The 17,884-nt window shown below is 43.0% G+C and overlaps 1 protein-coding gene across 1 annotated transcript in view; it reads right to left on the reverse strand.

Annotated features, from left to right (window-relative positions):
- Positions 1 to 17,884, reverse strand: part of PEX14 (peroxisomal biogenesis factor 14) — a 105,703-nt gene that overhangs the window by 50,545 nt on the left and 37,274 nt on the right. The window contains exon 3 of the mRNA XM_048824777.2: positions 551 to 635. Within this exon, the coding sequence (XP_048680734.1) occupies positions 551 to 635 (85 nt within the window). The remainder of the gene's footprint in view (positions 1 to 550; positions 636 to 17,884) is intronic.

The raw sequence follows: 17,884 nt of genomic DNA on the forward strand, positions 1-17,884 counted from the left end.
GCAGGTTCCATTGGCTTGAGACAATATCGGATTTGTCAGGATCTGTCCTGCTCCTGCTATAGAAAGAGTCATACATGGTCAGTAATTTGCCATTTCAGGCTGAAAGTCGGGCTGACCCCAAGCTTGACCTTAACCTGACCTTGTTTACTCTTACCATGTCTCTCTTCCTTCATTCTTCTCTCCGGCTCTCTTCTAAAGCAGTTGACCTTTTAACTACAGCTGGTCATTTTAAAGCCAATGTCATTAAGGAGTTAGAATTGACCATCTAGCCTGTAACTCTAAACTGCCTCGCTTCTGAAGACCTCTACTGGTAGTTAACCCCAAAATTCCCATAACTCATTCTACAATGCTGTGTCTGGTGCCAATATTACCTCTGACTTGCCGGGAGGAAAATGAAGCTGCCTTGACTCCACACTAAAAATTTCCGGGGACAAGAGAGCTTTTTCCCCTCAATACCTAATTTTCCACAGCAATAACTCCTGGCCTACATCCCACCCGTAAACCCCCTCATTAATACTAAGAAAAGAGAATGAGACTGATGAATCTGTACCTTTCTTCTTGAGAAATGCTCTTCTGGTTGCGAGCGGACTTTGGCGGACCCGGGAGTTCTGTAGAAACTTCACTGCTGTTGCAATCTGATTAGGGTGAGAAGATTGGAGAAACAGAAGAGTGAAAAGCTCTGAGTTAAGAACATTCAAAATTCTGATTCTAAATAAATTCTGAACTACAACACCAGGCATCAAATCCAGCATCAGATGTTGATGGGCTGGACCAGACCCTGGATCTGACTTTGGGGAATCTTTGGATCCAGATCAGAATTTGTGGCTCAGGCTCATCTCTAATCAGATAGTACAGTATTAATATTTTGACTTAGAGAAGTTTCTCCTTGAACATCTTTTACCAAGCTGAAACACTGCTTAGTGTGAAACAAACGCCATTAGGATACCTGAGCCTGTTATTAGCAGGTGAGAGGTTATTTTCCTTGTTCTGGATCACACTAACCTACCAAAGACATAAAGATTAAGTTTTATTTTCTGAGTGACCCAACTGGGCAGGCAGATAAGTGGTTATATTTATGCTCTGCTGTGGTAGAAGCTATATACAGCTTTGGTCTAAGAACTTTGACTTCATTATGCTCTACAAGATGAACCTTTAAGTGACTTAGGACTTAAAGGCCCATATTTCCACAGAGTGTAAGGACTGGGATGACATTTTTTGCACACACACAATGATTGCAGTCCCTTAAAGTGCCAGTGAAAGGTGCTGGATTCCTCTCTATGTACATTGTGTATATAACAGGGAAAGTCTCCACACACCCCTGCCCTCAGGCCTGTTCTGGAGGAATCACCATTAAGGATATGAGGGGAGTTGACTCACCATAGCCCATTCAATCCTTTGTCTCTGCTGATATTATCTACAAGGAGGCCAATTTTGCACGAGTTGTGATAGTGCTTTTGATGCAGTGCGCAGAGTTGAGACCCACCAACTCATTTCACAGAGTCTGCTGAGCAGCCACCACATTGTGACTACTATGGGTTATACCACACAGCACTAAGGGAAAAGCTCCATATTCCAATATTAATCCGCTCAGCCATCCAGTCCTATACATGGTACACCCAGCTGCACTGTGGAAAACCATCTGATCTGCCGCTATAAAAGTCTTCTGCTTTGGATGTGGCACAGAAGGGGATAACCTGCTTGAAGTTGACTTAGAAGACAGACACATCCATATTGAGGTGAGAGATTGCTCCCTCCCTGCACTTTGATGAAGCTGATCTTCCATGTACAAGGAAGAAGAGTGTGGTTTTCACCCCAAATGGTGGCATCTGCATTCCCTATAAGCTGTACTGAGTACAAGAGGAGGAGAAAGAGGATTTGCAGGTCTCAAGAAGTGCAAGCTACAATGCAGCTTCTAGAGTTAAGATTTAAAGTTGTTTTAAAAAAATTTCATGACTGAAAAAAAAAACCCAGCATCACTATTGAAATGAACAAGTTTCACCTTGGTTTTGAATCCAGCCCTTGGAATATGCATTTCTGGTCAGAGAGCAAAGTTCTGATGGGTTTAATGGCACTTTCAATGTACTCCTCAGTGCATTCCATCAATGTGTTTTTTTTTTAAATTGCATCTCTTATTTCTTTAAATACATTAATCAGGCTAGTGTAGGCAAAACGGATCCATTGGACAATGCAATAAACATGAATTATCATCTATCCAACATGCATAATGGCTTAAAAATACATAATAGCAGGTGTAGTTTAAATGATTAGTTATTACACCTGTGGTGGGTCTGATTCAATTGGGGAAAATCATCTTTAATAGGTTAAAAGGTTTAGATCACTAGGCTTCCCTTAAAGTGGCTGTAGAGAGGGTATGATGGAATACGCTGTCATTACTAATTCATTTAAGAAAAACGTGGGGGATACAGCAAAGAACAGCATAAACGAGCGAATCCAATTTAAACATCAGGTAAAGCAGAAAACACCTTTTAAAAAAGCATGATAAATGAATTTGGAAGGGAGATGAAATTGACATCTTTATTTTAACGGGAATTTGACAAAGTCCCGGCACACTTCAAAGTTAGGGGGGAGGGGAACTCTTGGATTTTTTAGTTTACATTCAATAATTTCAAGTCATAAAATAATACAGCAGAACACCCCACATAAAGTACATTTTGGTCTCGTTTATGTGTCGCTTGATCTGTCCCTTGGAAATGCTGGCGACAGGCAAATCACGCATTTAAATGGCTCTGATATCACTACGCCCAATGCAGAAATATAAAGCACCCAAACTAATAACTTTAGGATAATGTGCTGAATAAGAAAGATGCCCAAATAAGCAGACACATAGATGTGCGAACATATCAAAACCACTTTCCTTCTTATGTTAATTACTTGTTTCTTTGGGAACTCTTCCACATTCCCCTCCTGCTTCTAGTGAGCTAGTAAATCAGACACAAAGGACTTGTCGGAACCAGAATGTGGAAAGCTCTTGGATTCATACATTAATATTAATCAGTTTATATAAAAAAAAATTAATCTAAAACAAAACATTTTCCCTTCTGTTATTTTCTTAAGTATATCCATTTTTAATGTTCTATTGATTGCAGCCATTTATTGGGAGATATTTTTGTTTTGCAAAATGTAAACATTTCAACAAAAACATTAAAAATAATAAACCTCCACATTAAAGAACTAAATTATTCAAACTACCTCCTGTATCATTTTCCTCTGACGTCTTTTTAGAAAAGGTCTTGATTTTAAAACAATGAGACAAAAATAACACCTAAAAATAAAACAAGCAACAACAAACTTTACAAAAACAAAGTCCTTAACTATTACATCCCATCTCCAAAATGTCTCCTGAGCCTATGTTTCTCTAGTTTAGAAGTTTGTGCTTGCCTTTAGAGAAGAGATATATTTTTCTCTTATCCTCAACTGAATCTCCTTCATTTTCCTCATTTATCTTGTGTATAAAATGTTCATATGAAACAATTCTGGCCATGATAACATGCCCATTTTTTACAAGAAGGGACAAGAGCGCTTTCCTACTTTCTAAGGATCATTCTGTTTGAACGAACAAGAACAACTGCAGTCCGTTAAAAAAAAAAAAAGACTTTTCAGTCCCATGCATAGGTGAAAAACTATACAGCAAATAGAATTCTGACTCAGCTGGAAACATATTGTTCCATACTATTTCTGTAACATTTGTAACACTTGACCAAAATTTTCTAATATTAGGACATTGCCAAATAGTGTGCATAATCATATTACCAACTCCGATTCTCAGACTGCCAGCACACAGTGGCCAGCAGACCACATTTAACCGGCAGATCTCTGTCCTTTATTTTTCTTAACGAAAAATAGTGTATTCAGTTGTTAAAAGTGAATTAACATCATAAACCTGCTATCCCACCAGCCTTTTTTCTGCAATGGAATCATATGCAGACATACTTTTGATCAGAAATAGTGTGGGGGAACACTGCAGCAGATATTGGGCTATCGTTTGATTTTCTAATTAGAAGATGAATGTGACGATTCATGGGATATATTTGTGCCCAGCCAAATTACATAAAATCAGGCAAATATTCCACCTCAATGTCATAGATGAAACATGGAGACAGGAACTTTACTGCAGATGTTGCGGGAGTGCAGCAAGCTTGAGAAATTCCAGGCTAAGGCACTGCACTTAGACATTGGTCCAAAGTCCTGCACCCACACCCCCAATTTCCCTCTCCTCTGGTGTTGGAGAGGAAGATGAAGTCAGCCCTCTTTACTATTATGCTCACAGCAACAGGGTTTTTACATAAGGAACCCAAGCTGCTTTATCAGCTGCTGGCATGTGAAAAATAAAACACATGGTTCAGAAGATGATTCAGGGGCAAGCAACCTCTTCCCCACCCCCTTCCAAAAAATCATCCCACACACTCACAGCTATGCAGGACTTGAAAACAGAGATGAAGATGGAAAACAAAATAAAGTGCCACTGGGGGAGCAATGAGTGAGACATTTATTAGATCCCCTCATATTGGGAATCCTCTGTAGGTTATTACTGAATCGTATTTGTTCACAGAGCAAGACTTCAGGATGACTTGGGAACTAAAGGTTGGGTCTGAGATTATACATCGTGAGGGGAGGTCTGTCTCTGAACAGCTTTGTGTCTGTTTAAATGCAACCTGTCTTTTCATTGAGCAACGGAGGCACAGGCCATGAACTATGCCTAGATAGTTTACATTACATGTGCGGAAGGCAATCAACACTGGCAATATATATGACGTATGTAAAAGTATTGGGAGTTATTTTTTGAAGTGTATTAAAAATAATATGGCAGTATTAACAAAAGCTAACCTTATTTTAGCCAGAGCAGAAGGCCACGGCTGCAGGGCAAATGGAACTGATCAATACACAGCCTACTGCAATACCCCCTCTCCCCCCAGTGAGAGGCTGCAGGTTTGCAAGGCTCAGAAGATTAAATTGTCTGTGAAAGGTTTCTGTACTCCTACTCCAAAGGAGACACCCAGAATCCTGTTAACAAGCATCAGGCTAAAGCCAGCTCACATTGTAACAAGGGCTGACTTAAAAGCCTGGCACCGTGAGCAACAAGAAAACCCCTTCAAACAGAAATGCTGCATTTTAGTAAGAAATCAGTGCTCTGTCAGGACTAACTTGACAAATATGGTCATCGGTGACACAAGGAAATAGTTGCAAAGCAGCTGTTAATCAGCGAAACACATTGTAGAACGCTGATGCTAGCACTCATGAAAAAATGCAAGGGGCTAATTACGAAGCCATATATCTCACTAAAGAGGCAATGTTCCCTGAGATTCCAGGCAGAGCTCTCTAGAGTCAGGGTCCTGGGACACCACACACAGAGCTCTCTCTAATCCAAGCTTCCAGTTCCCAAGTCAAACCCCACCTTTTCTTAACGCAGGGTTCAGGGTCCCAGGACCCCCAATTTCACAAAAAGTACTTGTTCTTTCTAAACAGAATATCTGGAGGTCACTAATGAGAGAGATATGGCTCTAAGGCTCCGAATGTACATTTCCCTGGTACACAGAGCTTTCTTTCTGGCCCCCAACCAGGACGGGACCCCCACTGCATGCTGCACAAACGTATTAAAAGACAGCTCCCAAAAGTTAACAGGCAAGAAAAACCTACATGAACTTTATTTTACAGTCCTAGGAAGTCAAATTTAATAGCTCTCACTCAAAATATATAGAGAGAAATGTATGAAATAGAAAGCAAGAGTCCCAGGATCCAGAACCCGAAGGAATGAAGGTAGAAAAAAAACCAAGCCCAGTATGAGATTTAAATCAGGGATCCTGAACTGAGAGAGCAAAACAGTAATGACAGAGGAAGAAGGTTCAATAAAAATCTAAAATCAGAAGTCTCAGGGATCCAGAAACTCAGTCTAGAAAGAGTTCTATGAATTAAATCTAACTCAAGAATGACAAGATGACAACACCCAGGAGAAAAGTAAAAAATATTATATGCCACAGACTGCCTAGCATTCTGTAATACTGGAAAGAGCAAGGCACTCTGAAATCAGATTCAAGGTTGGGCATGGAAAGATGGGGATGGGTTTCCATTCAACACTCAGAGTAAAACCACCAGGATGGCACCAGAGGCATAACCTTGGGACAGACAGAGTTGCAAGAGCTGTGTAAGCACAGAGCCAGTACTCCCCCTAGCTGAGACCTGGGGGAGGCGCAGGATCTGAGCGGCTGGGTTCACCAACGAACGCAGCCCAAATTAAGTGTTTTCACTCAGTGGAAATGAAATGTTTTGCAAGATGAAACAGAAAGAAAATTGAGGTTTTAGGTAATTACTAGTTGGCATTTACATATCACAGGCTGGTTCAACACCTATTCATTTTCCCCTTTTATTTTCAATTTTTTAAAATTGCTAATTAAAATGAACATATGACAGGGATGGGGGAAAAAATTACTCTTCCTCCTTTTCTCCGGGACGACAAAATCCAGATCTACTTTAAATACATTTATCTATAATTATCACACACAAAAAAGCCCTGCTTAATTTACATTAAGATGGTGACAGAAAAAAAATCAATAAAAGCCAGAAAAAACCAAGCTAAGGCGCCTTCATCTCACCTTGCTGTGCCTAGTTAATACCAAAGGCAGGAGACTTCCTCCACTGAGCTGAGACTCCTGGCACTCCCTTAGCACAATGGAATGAGTTAAAAGGAAGAAGTTGCAAAATCCCAAGCGTTCGTTCACTGCTATCCTATTCTCACTGATTTGAATCAAAATCTTGTAGTTATCTACCCATGTTTTGTGGGACACCTTCTCCCTTCACTTACTTTTCTTCCTCTTATTTTTTCAGTATTCTCATATCCACAGAAATAAGACCACACAAACACCCCCATTCTTAGCTCCTTCGTTTCAGGAGCCATTTCACATTTCCTCCAGCTGATTATAGGGGCCTGATCTTTCCTCTGCTCAGGTATAACCAGCCTTCACAAAACCTCACCATTGTCTAAGAGCCTTCTCCTCTGCAACCTTCCTCTCTCTCTCTGCGCTGTGGACTCTCCATCTAGTTTTGAATCTCATCTCAAAATACCTTCTCCCTCACATATACCTCTTAATTTTTCTCCCCTTCAGCTTTTTAAATGTTAACCTTGTAACTTTTTTATTTAACTCCACAAAGCATTCCAGGATACAGTTTGTATGAAAAATGCAATAAAAAATAAAGTTTTATTGTATCATACATTAAGGACATAAAACATCCCTGATAGCAGCCTACAGGAGCTGACATGATAGACTAATATATTTTAAGGTCTATTGTGTAAATATGTATTTAGGGAATTCTAAAGCATGGTATTATTGACCCAAGTCTCTCTTAAAACACATTGATATATGAAGTAAAAGCCCTTATGAAAAGTAGCGACTTCGTCTGCGCAGTAGCCACCTTTCAAAATGAAATATGTCTGTCATCTTAAATTTTTTTGGCTCTGGTTAAAACATGATGGACAGCTTGCCAAAATTTCACTCTTAAAAGAACAAAGCTGATATTAAGTATTATACATTTGCAATAAATAAACACCAGAAAACTACACATACTTTAAAAGAAACACAAGCCTTAAAACAGCCAGACTCTACAGAGATACATACATATATGTACACATGTACACTCGCACACATCACACACACAAGGAAGAATGTGTATTTTTTTATCTCAGAAAGGAGGATGAGACATTGCAGTCCCCAGTTCAACTCAAAATAAATTGTTACCCTCAAGTAATAAATGCCTGAAAAAACAATTTATAAAGAAATCTCTAATAAAACCTGTAATTATAGCTATATTAACAAATGCTTCTATAAAATTCAAGCCAATAAGCTGCATACACCTTTATTCCTGGAGTGCACCGTCAGAGGGTTTTTTGGAGGGGACAGTAAAGAATTGTATTTCCTCCCATTCCCAGAAGAAAAATACGCATACTAAATAAATAAGCTTCTAAAAGCCTCTTTTTTTCTCATTTGTTTGCCTTTGGAAACCTTCCTACAATTGTTGATGCTACCACCAAAGGAGATTTTAGAATGGGGGGTGGGGGGCGGAGGATAAGAGATGACATTTGCCATTTGCTTGGCTTTGAAACCAACTGTCAGGAAATTATTTGAAGTCCTGTTTACAGAAATAACTGCAGTAACCTCAGTGCTGAAAGTGCTGGATCATTATGGATATACATGGATCAGCAGGTCAGTGCCCCAGGGAAGTGGGTGAAGGGTCTGGCCTCAAAATATAGATGATGCCAGCACGCCAAGGGCAAGTAAGGGAACTGATCCAATGGGATAGGTGCTAGATGATGAGGCAAGGTGAGGAATTTGATTTCTTGACTTCCATAGGCTCCCATTTTATAACTCTTCAGGGTAGCATCCCAGTTATGTATTAGCTCCCTTTAAATCTATCCTTTGTAAAGGAAGCTTAGAGAGCACTGAAGTTCTGTGCTGTAAAATTAATGAAGGTGTCAAGCTGTTGCACTGAATCACTCCAAAGGAATGTAATGACTCAGTGTCCAAGATGCTCACTACAGGAGAACCGTGAGCTCACCCTGTTGTCTCCAGGACTAAAAATATGCAGAATATAATAATCAGAGTTAGCTGATAGCAACACCCCCAGCCCCCTCACCCCACTCCACTGACATTCTGAAAAATCTCAGTCCTGACAGCTTTTGAAGGATTGTTCCTTTTACCCTAACTACAGTATCTTCAAATCTGCTAGGATAAAATAATAAGTAACTGTCTCATCCTTTTAAGCACAGGACAAACAGGAATTGGTAGATCTCCATTCACATGCAATTACACTGTAGGATGACTGAGGAGGGGGAGATGGGAGGCTTGTTTCCTGGCTAATGACAATATCCAAGCATTAAAATTTTAATTGAATGTTAGACTCTGGAAGGCTCATCACCCAAGAGAGATGCACCAGAACAGGGTCATTGTTCAGACCAACTTGGCTTCCTGTGATTCCACAGGCAAGAGGCTGGCTAACCAAAGTGCATAAATGATTCAGACTCCTTTGCAGAAGGCCCAATGTGTGTCCCATTTGTGGAGGTTGCTACCAAAGATGTAAGCAAGGGAAATGAATCTTGTGCACTGGAGAATCAGCACGCCACAGTTTCTTGAACTTCCTGTATAGAGAACTGCTTGATGGACCTTCCACTACTTGGGCAATGCATGGTGAAAACTGGAAACTGTGTTTTCCTTGTCATGACAGGAACCATGTGACTGGGGCTGAAATAGGGGTTTGTGGTTGGGATTCTTACACCTGATGGTTAATTTAGCCCTCACACACTTGTACCTTGGCCTGTACCTCAAAAACTTCAAACATGAGTGCATACGAGCACAGTTGGTTGGGGAGGGAGAAGGGAGCCAGGCCTGCTAGAAGAAACTGGCAAACAAAAGGTCTGATATTGGAAATGGTTGAGAAGCTGGAAATACAGACAAGTACACAATAAATCATGCAAGCCACAGCAACTGGGAAGTGGCAGAGAGAGAGGAAGGATATAGAACATTTAAGCAAATGATAATTTTACATAAACATCTTTAGATTGTCAGCTCTTTAGGACAAGGACTGTCTTTTTGTTCTTTGTTTGTACAGTGCCCAATGGGGTCCTCGTCTAGGACTGAGGCTCGCAGTTGCTACTGCACTACAAAATAACATGATGAAGCAGCCTATGCAGTTTGTAACTGTTGTTAATTGCTGCTTTAGGATAGCAACTTAGTATGGGTCAGAAAAACTGACTGGCAAGGGTTGGATGGTCCCAGGCAGGGGGTGGGGGAGGTGTTAGAGGCATACAGTTTTATTAGTTCAAATTCAGCTACGTCACTCGTCTTTGTCCAGTTTCCAACAGAGAAGACGCCCACATCACAAAAATTCTCCTTCAAAAGTGGAAACCTATGTGAGCAGTTTCAGAAGAGAGTGAATGGATATGGAGACTGAACTTCATTTTCAACTCCTAGGATGCTCACAATGCAAGGGCAAGTGTGGGGAAAGCTTACACAGCTGCTGTCCATGTTATAAATATTCCAAGAACAAAGAGAAGTTTTCATTTTCCGATGGGGTCATTTTGGCAACTTTCAGAGATCTCATATTTACTATTTAAAGAAACAAAGCAGATAGGTGCAATGATATATTCAAGATAAGGCTCAACCAATACAGCAGCATATATGCACAAGGAATTCACACACTTTGTCTCCTGCCTTCTCCACCTAAAACCTCTCAGCAAATTCCCACAGTCCAAGATCAAGTTCAAATGTCCAAAAGGATTAATACCACAGAAAACTATCCTGAAGAAATCCTGCCCCTGCACAGTTTCAATGCAGAAATCTTCATCTAAACCAGGGACACTGTGAGTGAGGCACGGAAGCTACAAAACAACATTGCTTATTCCTTAAACCTTGGAGCAGTCAGCATATGTCAAGGATTATTACAATTAAACTTTTTACCTACTAAAAAATTAATAAACAATTACCCGCCTCAGGAAAAAAAAACCACCAGCCTTTACCTACAAAATGCTGCAGAGAGCATTAGCACCCACCCTGAATGTTCAGTCCATACTACTGCAAAGCATTAGCACCAACTCAATGATTGGTCCATGCCGCAGCAGAGCACTGGCACAATACTGAATGCCTGGGTCCATGCCACTGCAAAAGCATCAGCCCAATATTCAGTGCCTGGTCCAGAACAGCAATCTAACTTTTTCCCATCTTTAGAACAAAAGGAAGATGGTTTGATCTTTTCTACTTCCCTGGCCTTAGTACATTAATAGGTTCCTTATAGACTTTCCTGATTATCTAGGGGTACCAAGGTGTGTTTGTACAAAAAGGCTTCCAATTTTCCTTTAAAAAACAAAACAAAACAAAAAAACTCCATATATTTCTTCTTAAACAGACCAGTGCTACTTAGTGTCCTCCCCAGCCCAAATCAATGGTAACCCAATTGGAATGCCTTCAAGCTCTGTCTGAGAACTAGTGGAGAGATCAACGCTTTTTATCTAAAGGATCATGGATTGCTAGTTGACCACATAACACACCCAACTGGCCATTTTAAAATACCACAAAGGGCACGATGCCTCACTCAATTTTGAGAAAGCACTGCAAAGATTTCCCCCTTTCATGCTGTGGTCCTTTGCCTGCCTGCCTGCCATTTTCCATGCTTTAAACATACAAAGATTTATTAACCTTTACAGTAAAAACAAATAAAATAATGATGAAGCAAGAACGCAGTGAGGTAAGGGCTACAGCTAGCACCATTTATCTGCGGAAATCCAATTAGCGCTCAAGTGGCAGAGATACCTGGAAAAGTGCTCACAATCGAATCAAAAAATGATACAAAAACATTAACCTGATGGCTAAAAACTCCACATTTAAGCAACTAAAGTAATAAAGGCGCTTTTATAGAGTATTTTCTATATTTCATTAGGTCCCAAATGGACGAGGAGCCCTAGAGATGCATTTCCTGGGCTTTGGGAACCTCAAACTAAATAACCCACTTTTTTGTTTTAAAACAAAAAAGGGAACAACATTTCTTTGTAAGAATGACAGGATTAAAGCTGCTTCTCTGCAATAGCAACATGAGCAATGAATGCAAACACAGGAAGCACTGGGGCATACACAAGCCCTTTTTGGTCCATATGCATATTCATTCGGTACCCACTCCAGGTTAGCACAGAACAAGGTTGGGGTGACTCTGCCATCCAAGAGTGTCTTCTCCACTGTAGTGTTCTGGCAGAGCACAGAATGCAGGTCCCTCACATCATCCCATGAACATTACAAGCTGGGCAAACTGGCCCAGGTGATATGAGTTGCTAGGCACAGCATAGTTCTTAGCAGGACAGGTGTCCATAGCAAAACTGATCCTTTTGTTGGTAGTCTCAGGAGACAGAGTGAGGACTGAATAAACTCAGACAGAACAGACCCCAAGAGATGGTGCCCTCCAGATTAGTCAAGTCTTGTTAGCAGGAGTGTGAGCAGGGAAGCCCGCAGTGCAACAGTCCATGTTGCACTTGATCTGAGGTACTTCAATTACTTATGCTATCACTGCCTCTTTCTACCAGCATTAAGAGAGGTCAGAGAAGTGTTAAATGCCCCCATCATCAAGGGACCACTAAACCTCTATGGGAACAACCTGCACCGTCTTTAAAACACGTCAGATGAGATAGCACTTCAAAAGTTTGATGTCCCCACATTTGGCAGAGTCTTCCCTGAAATTTGCTAGTATTAAATGTTATGGTTGTTTCCAGTATCAATTCATGAATCCTGTCCTTGAGCTTTACACTGACTATACACCTGGGGCACATTGCATTAAATGCAAAATACAATGCTCTGAAATGTAAGTGATGATCATCCATGGAAGTCATTCCAGGATGGATAAGTTCTCTCAAACGCAACAGCCTTTCCTGAAGTGCATCCATCAACAGAACCCCACAAAATCACAGAAACTAGAGAAGGAAAAGACCTAACAGGCCATCCACTCCACCCCCTGATAGTGGGGGATTGCTCCCTACAGTTTATTTTTAATGCTTTGTCTAGTCTACTTTTAACAACATCACGCCTCCACCATCCTCCTAAGGAGACTATGTCATAGCCTAATACAGGGGTTCTCAAACTGGGGATCGGGACCCCTCAGGGGGTCGTGAGGTTATTACATGGGGGGTCACGAGCTGTCAGCCTCCACCCCACACCCCGCTTTGCCTGCAGCATTTATAATGGTGTTAAATATATTAAAAAGTGTTTTTAATGTATAAGGGGGGTTGCACTAAGAGGCTTGCTGTGTGAAATGGGTCACCAGTACAGAAGTCTGAGAACCCCTGACCTAATACATTACACTAGTGGTGGGCAACCTGCAGGCCACACACCGCCTGTCAGGGTAATCCGCTGGCAGGCCGTGAAAGTTTGTTTACATTTGCACAGCCGCCCGCAGCTCCCAGTGGCTCCAGTTCGTCGTTCCCAGCCAATGGGAGCTGTGGGAAGCAGCACAGGCCGCAGGGACGTGCTGGCCGCCGCTTCCTCCAGCTCCCATTGGCCGGGAATGGCAAACAGCAGCCAACGGGAGCTGTGGGCGGCTGTGCAAAAGTAAACAAACTATCTCACGGCCCGCCAGCAGATTACCCTGACGGGCCGCAGGTTGCCCACCACTGCATTACACAGTCAGGAAGTTTTCTTGACACTAACCCTAAATTTCCATTTCTTAATTTCACCACAGTACTCTGAGACTTCAGAATGTGATATGAACACATTTAGTTGTAAATATCTGGAAACAGTTATTTCCTCCTCTTACTGTTCTACTCAGCAGTTACACAGACTGATATATACTGGACTGAACATCCCTATGTGTGGTATTCTCTTTCTGCAGAGTATTAATTAATTAGCTTTTGGATGTCTAGAAGCAGAGCCAGCCTTCAGAGAGCACATTCTTGTGTATTTTTATCCCTTGTGTACCAGTTTATGAGGAGGAATATGATACTGGTTTGTACTCTGAAAATCTAAAAAGTTTAAATTAAAAAAAAACCACCCCACCACCATTCCAAACAGATTGAACACAGCAACATTCATACTTTCTCTTGTACCATCAGATGGGCACTGTGTAAGAACCTCAGTAGATACAGAGACCTTCTATACCAGTTTGGAGTATAAAGTTAACTTTTATTATTCTATGTTTGCATATTGCCACAAATGTGTAAATGTTTTAATAAATATTATTATTATTAACAACAACCACCACCACCACCCACTAGCCTGGAGGGGGTGTGGAAGAGAGAAATTTAAGTGGGAGAAAGAGGATAACGGGGGAGAGAAGAAAACAAGCTTTCTGGAACATGTCTGGAAACCAGAAAGCTGAAAGAGAAATCATTAGCAACTCCATAGTGCATTTACAGTGATACAGTGCGGATCAATTCATTTAACGCTGCCCTGTACATTTACAGAAAAGTACCTTTGATATAATAAAGGCTCATAAACACGCAGAAATTGGGTTAGACCTGTTTCAAATTCCTGCCAAACAATGGTTCAGAAAAATGAAGCTCTATTTTAATTAGCTGGACTCACGAGTGATTTGATAACAGCAGATGCTGTCTGGATGCTTTCAGCTTGATGGGCTCCACATACATGAACTTAAGAGTAGGTTTGATGCAATTAGGTCTTTCTCACTGCTCCAACATGTGTCAGGCTCAGGAATCACTGGCTGTGTGTACCTACATCTTGGTATATTTGGAGAGTTAAACTTATCTGGAGGAGAATGAGAAGAGTGACCATTCTAGGTTACACAGAGAGATAAAGGTTTTTTGCGAGACCCACTTCCATAGGCTATGTCTACACCTGAAGCTGGGGTGTGATGCTTAGTTCAAGTAGACATACTCCTGCCAGCTTTCATTCAACTAGTGCACTAAAAACAGTAGTATACCCACGGAAGCATGGGCTAGCCACCCTGAGTAAAAACCTGCCTACTCAAGCTGGGTATCACAACCCCAGCTTCAAGGGTAGACCTAGCCTATGTTTCAGCAGTTCTAAGGCAAAGGAAGGGGAAAGGCCACACAGCAAATTGCGAACAGTGTCTGAGCACAGCCAGACGTGATTCTGGATCTAATGAATAAGGATCTACTGATCCAAGCTGGTTCTTGGCATGTAGACTTTATAACCATACCCAATCCCAGACCAACAAAACTCTGCCCTCTTAACTGTGGTTTCAACTCACGCCATCCTCTGTGAAAGCAAGAGATACTCCTTAGCAACACCTTGCATTACTGGAGGGGTTTCTAATGTCTACTCTAGTCAGTAAGGCAACAACTTCTTCCCAGCATTGTTCCTTGTACCTTCTTCTTGACAGTTAACATTGACTGTGCTCAGAAGCATTCAGACATTTTGATATCTTGGTAAGCCCCAGCCCCTGTAAGCTGATCTAAATGCCTCACTCAATAGCCATAATGTGCAGGCTTCTGCCAAAGGACATGTGCAATGAAGGAGCCATTTCAAAGCATCAGGGATAACACTAATAGGAAGCCTTGATTTGTTAATTATCTGTCAGTTTGTCACAACTGGGCCGTAAGGAGTGGGAAAACTTTCTGCACAGCTCTATCCTTCCCTAAATGCTGAATTAGGCTGTCAAAACCTTCATCCCATTGCAAGAGGCTGAGAGGAAGGAATGCTGAGCTATCCTCTCCTCCTATTCCTCCCACTCCCAGCAGGAGACGCTGCTCTAGACATCCACCCTCCCACCACTTCTCCCGAAGCAGACAAGCCATACACAGAACGACCTCCACACCATCACCACTGCACCCAGCTCAGGCAAGGGACATTGATAAGCCTGAGCACTGTAAATCAGGGATGAAATTCCAGTGTCAGGAGAGCAAGCAAGAGCCATTTATTCTGCCAAGAGCCCGAAAGATGCTGCCTGCTTCTGAATCAGCATTTCAGGGCAAGGTTTTGGAAGGCAGGAAGCTTGGCTCCCAGGAAAGTAGACAGACAGAGATACACAGATAGATACATAGCCAGATAGATAGATAAAGGGGTGGGGTAGTGGCGGGATTCCCTCCCTTCTTACATCTCTGCCCCATGTAATCCCCTAAGCAGGGCACAAAGGGTCCAGGCTGTGAAATGGGATAAAGCATGCGATACCCCCATGGAGACAAAGCCAGCAAAGCGGAAAGCAGGCTTTGACACAGCATTAGGATTTGCTATAAATGCTTCTGCCTCTTAAATCCAGCCAAACGTGACCAGTAAACCGTGCAAGCCTTGGGAGATCCCCAATCCCTCCTCCTCCCTGAAGACTTCATCCAGCGTAGCTCCCCACCCAGTCTTTCCTCAGTAGTCCCAACAGTACTTAACATCTACTGTAATTTGAAGCACGCTTTGCTTTGAGCATCTTCCGCCAAGGAGTCCCTTTAACATAAAAGCACTATTGTCTCCCTTTTTCAGAGAGGGAAACACAAGCACAGACAGTGACTCATCCAAGCAAGTCAGGGACATAGCTGGAATTAGAACTCAGGCCTCCTGAATCCCAGTCTCCCACTCTCACCACTAGACCAAGGGTGGGCAAACTTTTTGGCCCGAGGGCCACATCTGGGTATGGAACTTGTATGGCGGGCCATTAATGCTCACAAAATTGGGGGTTGGAGGGCAGGAGGGCTCCAGCTGGGGGTGCAGGTTATGGAGTGGGGCTGGGGATGAGGGGTTGGGGGTGCAGGAGGGTGCTCCAGGCTGGGACTGAGGGGTTCAAAGGGTGGGAGGGGGATCAGGGCTGGGGCAGGGGGTTGGGGCATGGGAGGGGTTTGGGGGGGGGCAGGCTCCAGGTGGCGCTTACCTCAAGCAGCTCCCAGAAAGAGCGGCATGCTCCAGCTCCTACGTGGAGGTGCGGCCAGGCAGCTTTGCGCGCTGCACTGTGCACAGCCACCGCCCCTGCAGTTCCTGGCCAATAGGAGCTGCGGGGGCAATGCATGGAGCCCTCTGGCTGCCCCTACAGGTAGGAGACGGAGAGGGGACATACCCCCGCTTCCGGGAGCTGTGTGGAGTGGGGCAAGGCCCCGACCCTGCTCCCTGGCTGGAGTGCCAGAGCAGGGCAAGCACCAGACCCCGCTTCCTGGCAGGAGCTCGAGGGCCAGATTAAAATGTCTGGAGGGCCGGTTGTGGCCCGGGCCATAGTTTGCATACCACTGCACTAGACCAATGCTGACTTCCTGCACAGACAGCCCCTCTAGTCCCCCGTGTCGACCCACCTAGAAATCTGCCTGGAGTGAAGCAACTGGATGAGCAGATCCACCTCAGGAGAGGGCTGCAGAGCTGGTCCCTGGAGGGGAAAATGCTCTATGTACACTGGAGTTTTCAACAAGAGGAGAAAAGGCATAATACACAGAGCATCTGTTTGGATCTTCCACACCCAGACCTACACAAGAGTTTAGGAGCCACCTCCCAGCTGGTTCTGGGGGCCTCAGGGCGTCCCACAAAGATCCTTCCGTGCAGTGATGTAGATATAAGGGTGCAGAGATGATAAATAGGACAAACACCCAGAGGAATCACCAACAGTACAACCAGAGGAGTAATGGGGGATCGTTAGCTCCCAACTCTTTTTCTGGGCAGGGTCTGTCTCTCCAACAGGATTTGCCTCCCAATCTCCTTGGCCTTAATAATATCACCCTTCCAGTCACAGGGTGCAACCTGCATTGTACGCAAGCACACACGCTTGCACATACACACACATACAGGTTCAGCTCTCTGTTAAAAGAAATGAATAAAGAGGAATTCAATAAGAAATTCTGCCAAAGCGTGAGTTCCAGAATCTGGTTTTGCAGCATTCTTGCCCACAGCCCGCAGTTCTGGGTGCCTCCTTACACTTCCCCATCTGCACAGCCTACTTCAGATTCAGATTTCTCACACCTATAATTACAGCTGTCCTGTGCCAGGCTCCTTTAATTAACGAACATCTTGTCTCCCTTTAGAATCAGACTAAGCAATTTTTTTTTATTAGCACCCATCACCTTGGTATCTAAGCTAAGGGGGATATCTCATACCACTCTGTGAGTACCCGCATGGTACCCGCATGGTACCCGCATGGCCCCACAGTATGCCAACATTTTTATGGCTGATTTAGAACAACGCTTCCTCAGCTCTCGTCCCCTAAAGCCCCTACTCTACTTGCGCTATATTGATGACATCTTCATCATCTGGACCCATGGAAAAGAAGCCCTTGAGGAATTCCACCATGATTTCAACAATTTCCATCCCACCACCAACCTCAGCCTGGTCCAGTCCACACAAGAGATCCACTTCCTGGACACTACAGTGCTAATAAACAATGGCCACATAAACACCACCCTATACCGGAAACCTACTGACCGCTATTCCTACCTGCATGCCTCCAGCTTTCACCCTGACCA

The sequence above is a fragment of the Caretta caretta genome, chromosome 18 (genome assembly GCF_965140235.1).
Source record: "Caretta caretta isolate rCarCar2 chromosome 18, rCarCar1.hap1, whole genome shotgun sequence".
Classification (NCBI taxonomy): domain Eukaryota; kingdom Metazoa; phylum Chordata; order Testudines; family Cheloniidae; genus Caretta; species Caretta caretta.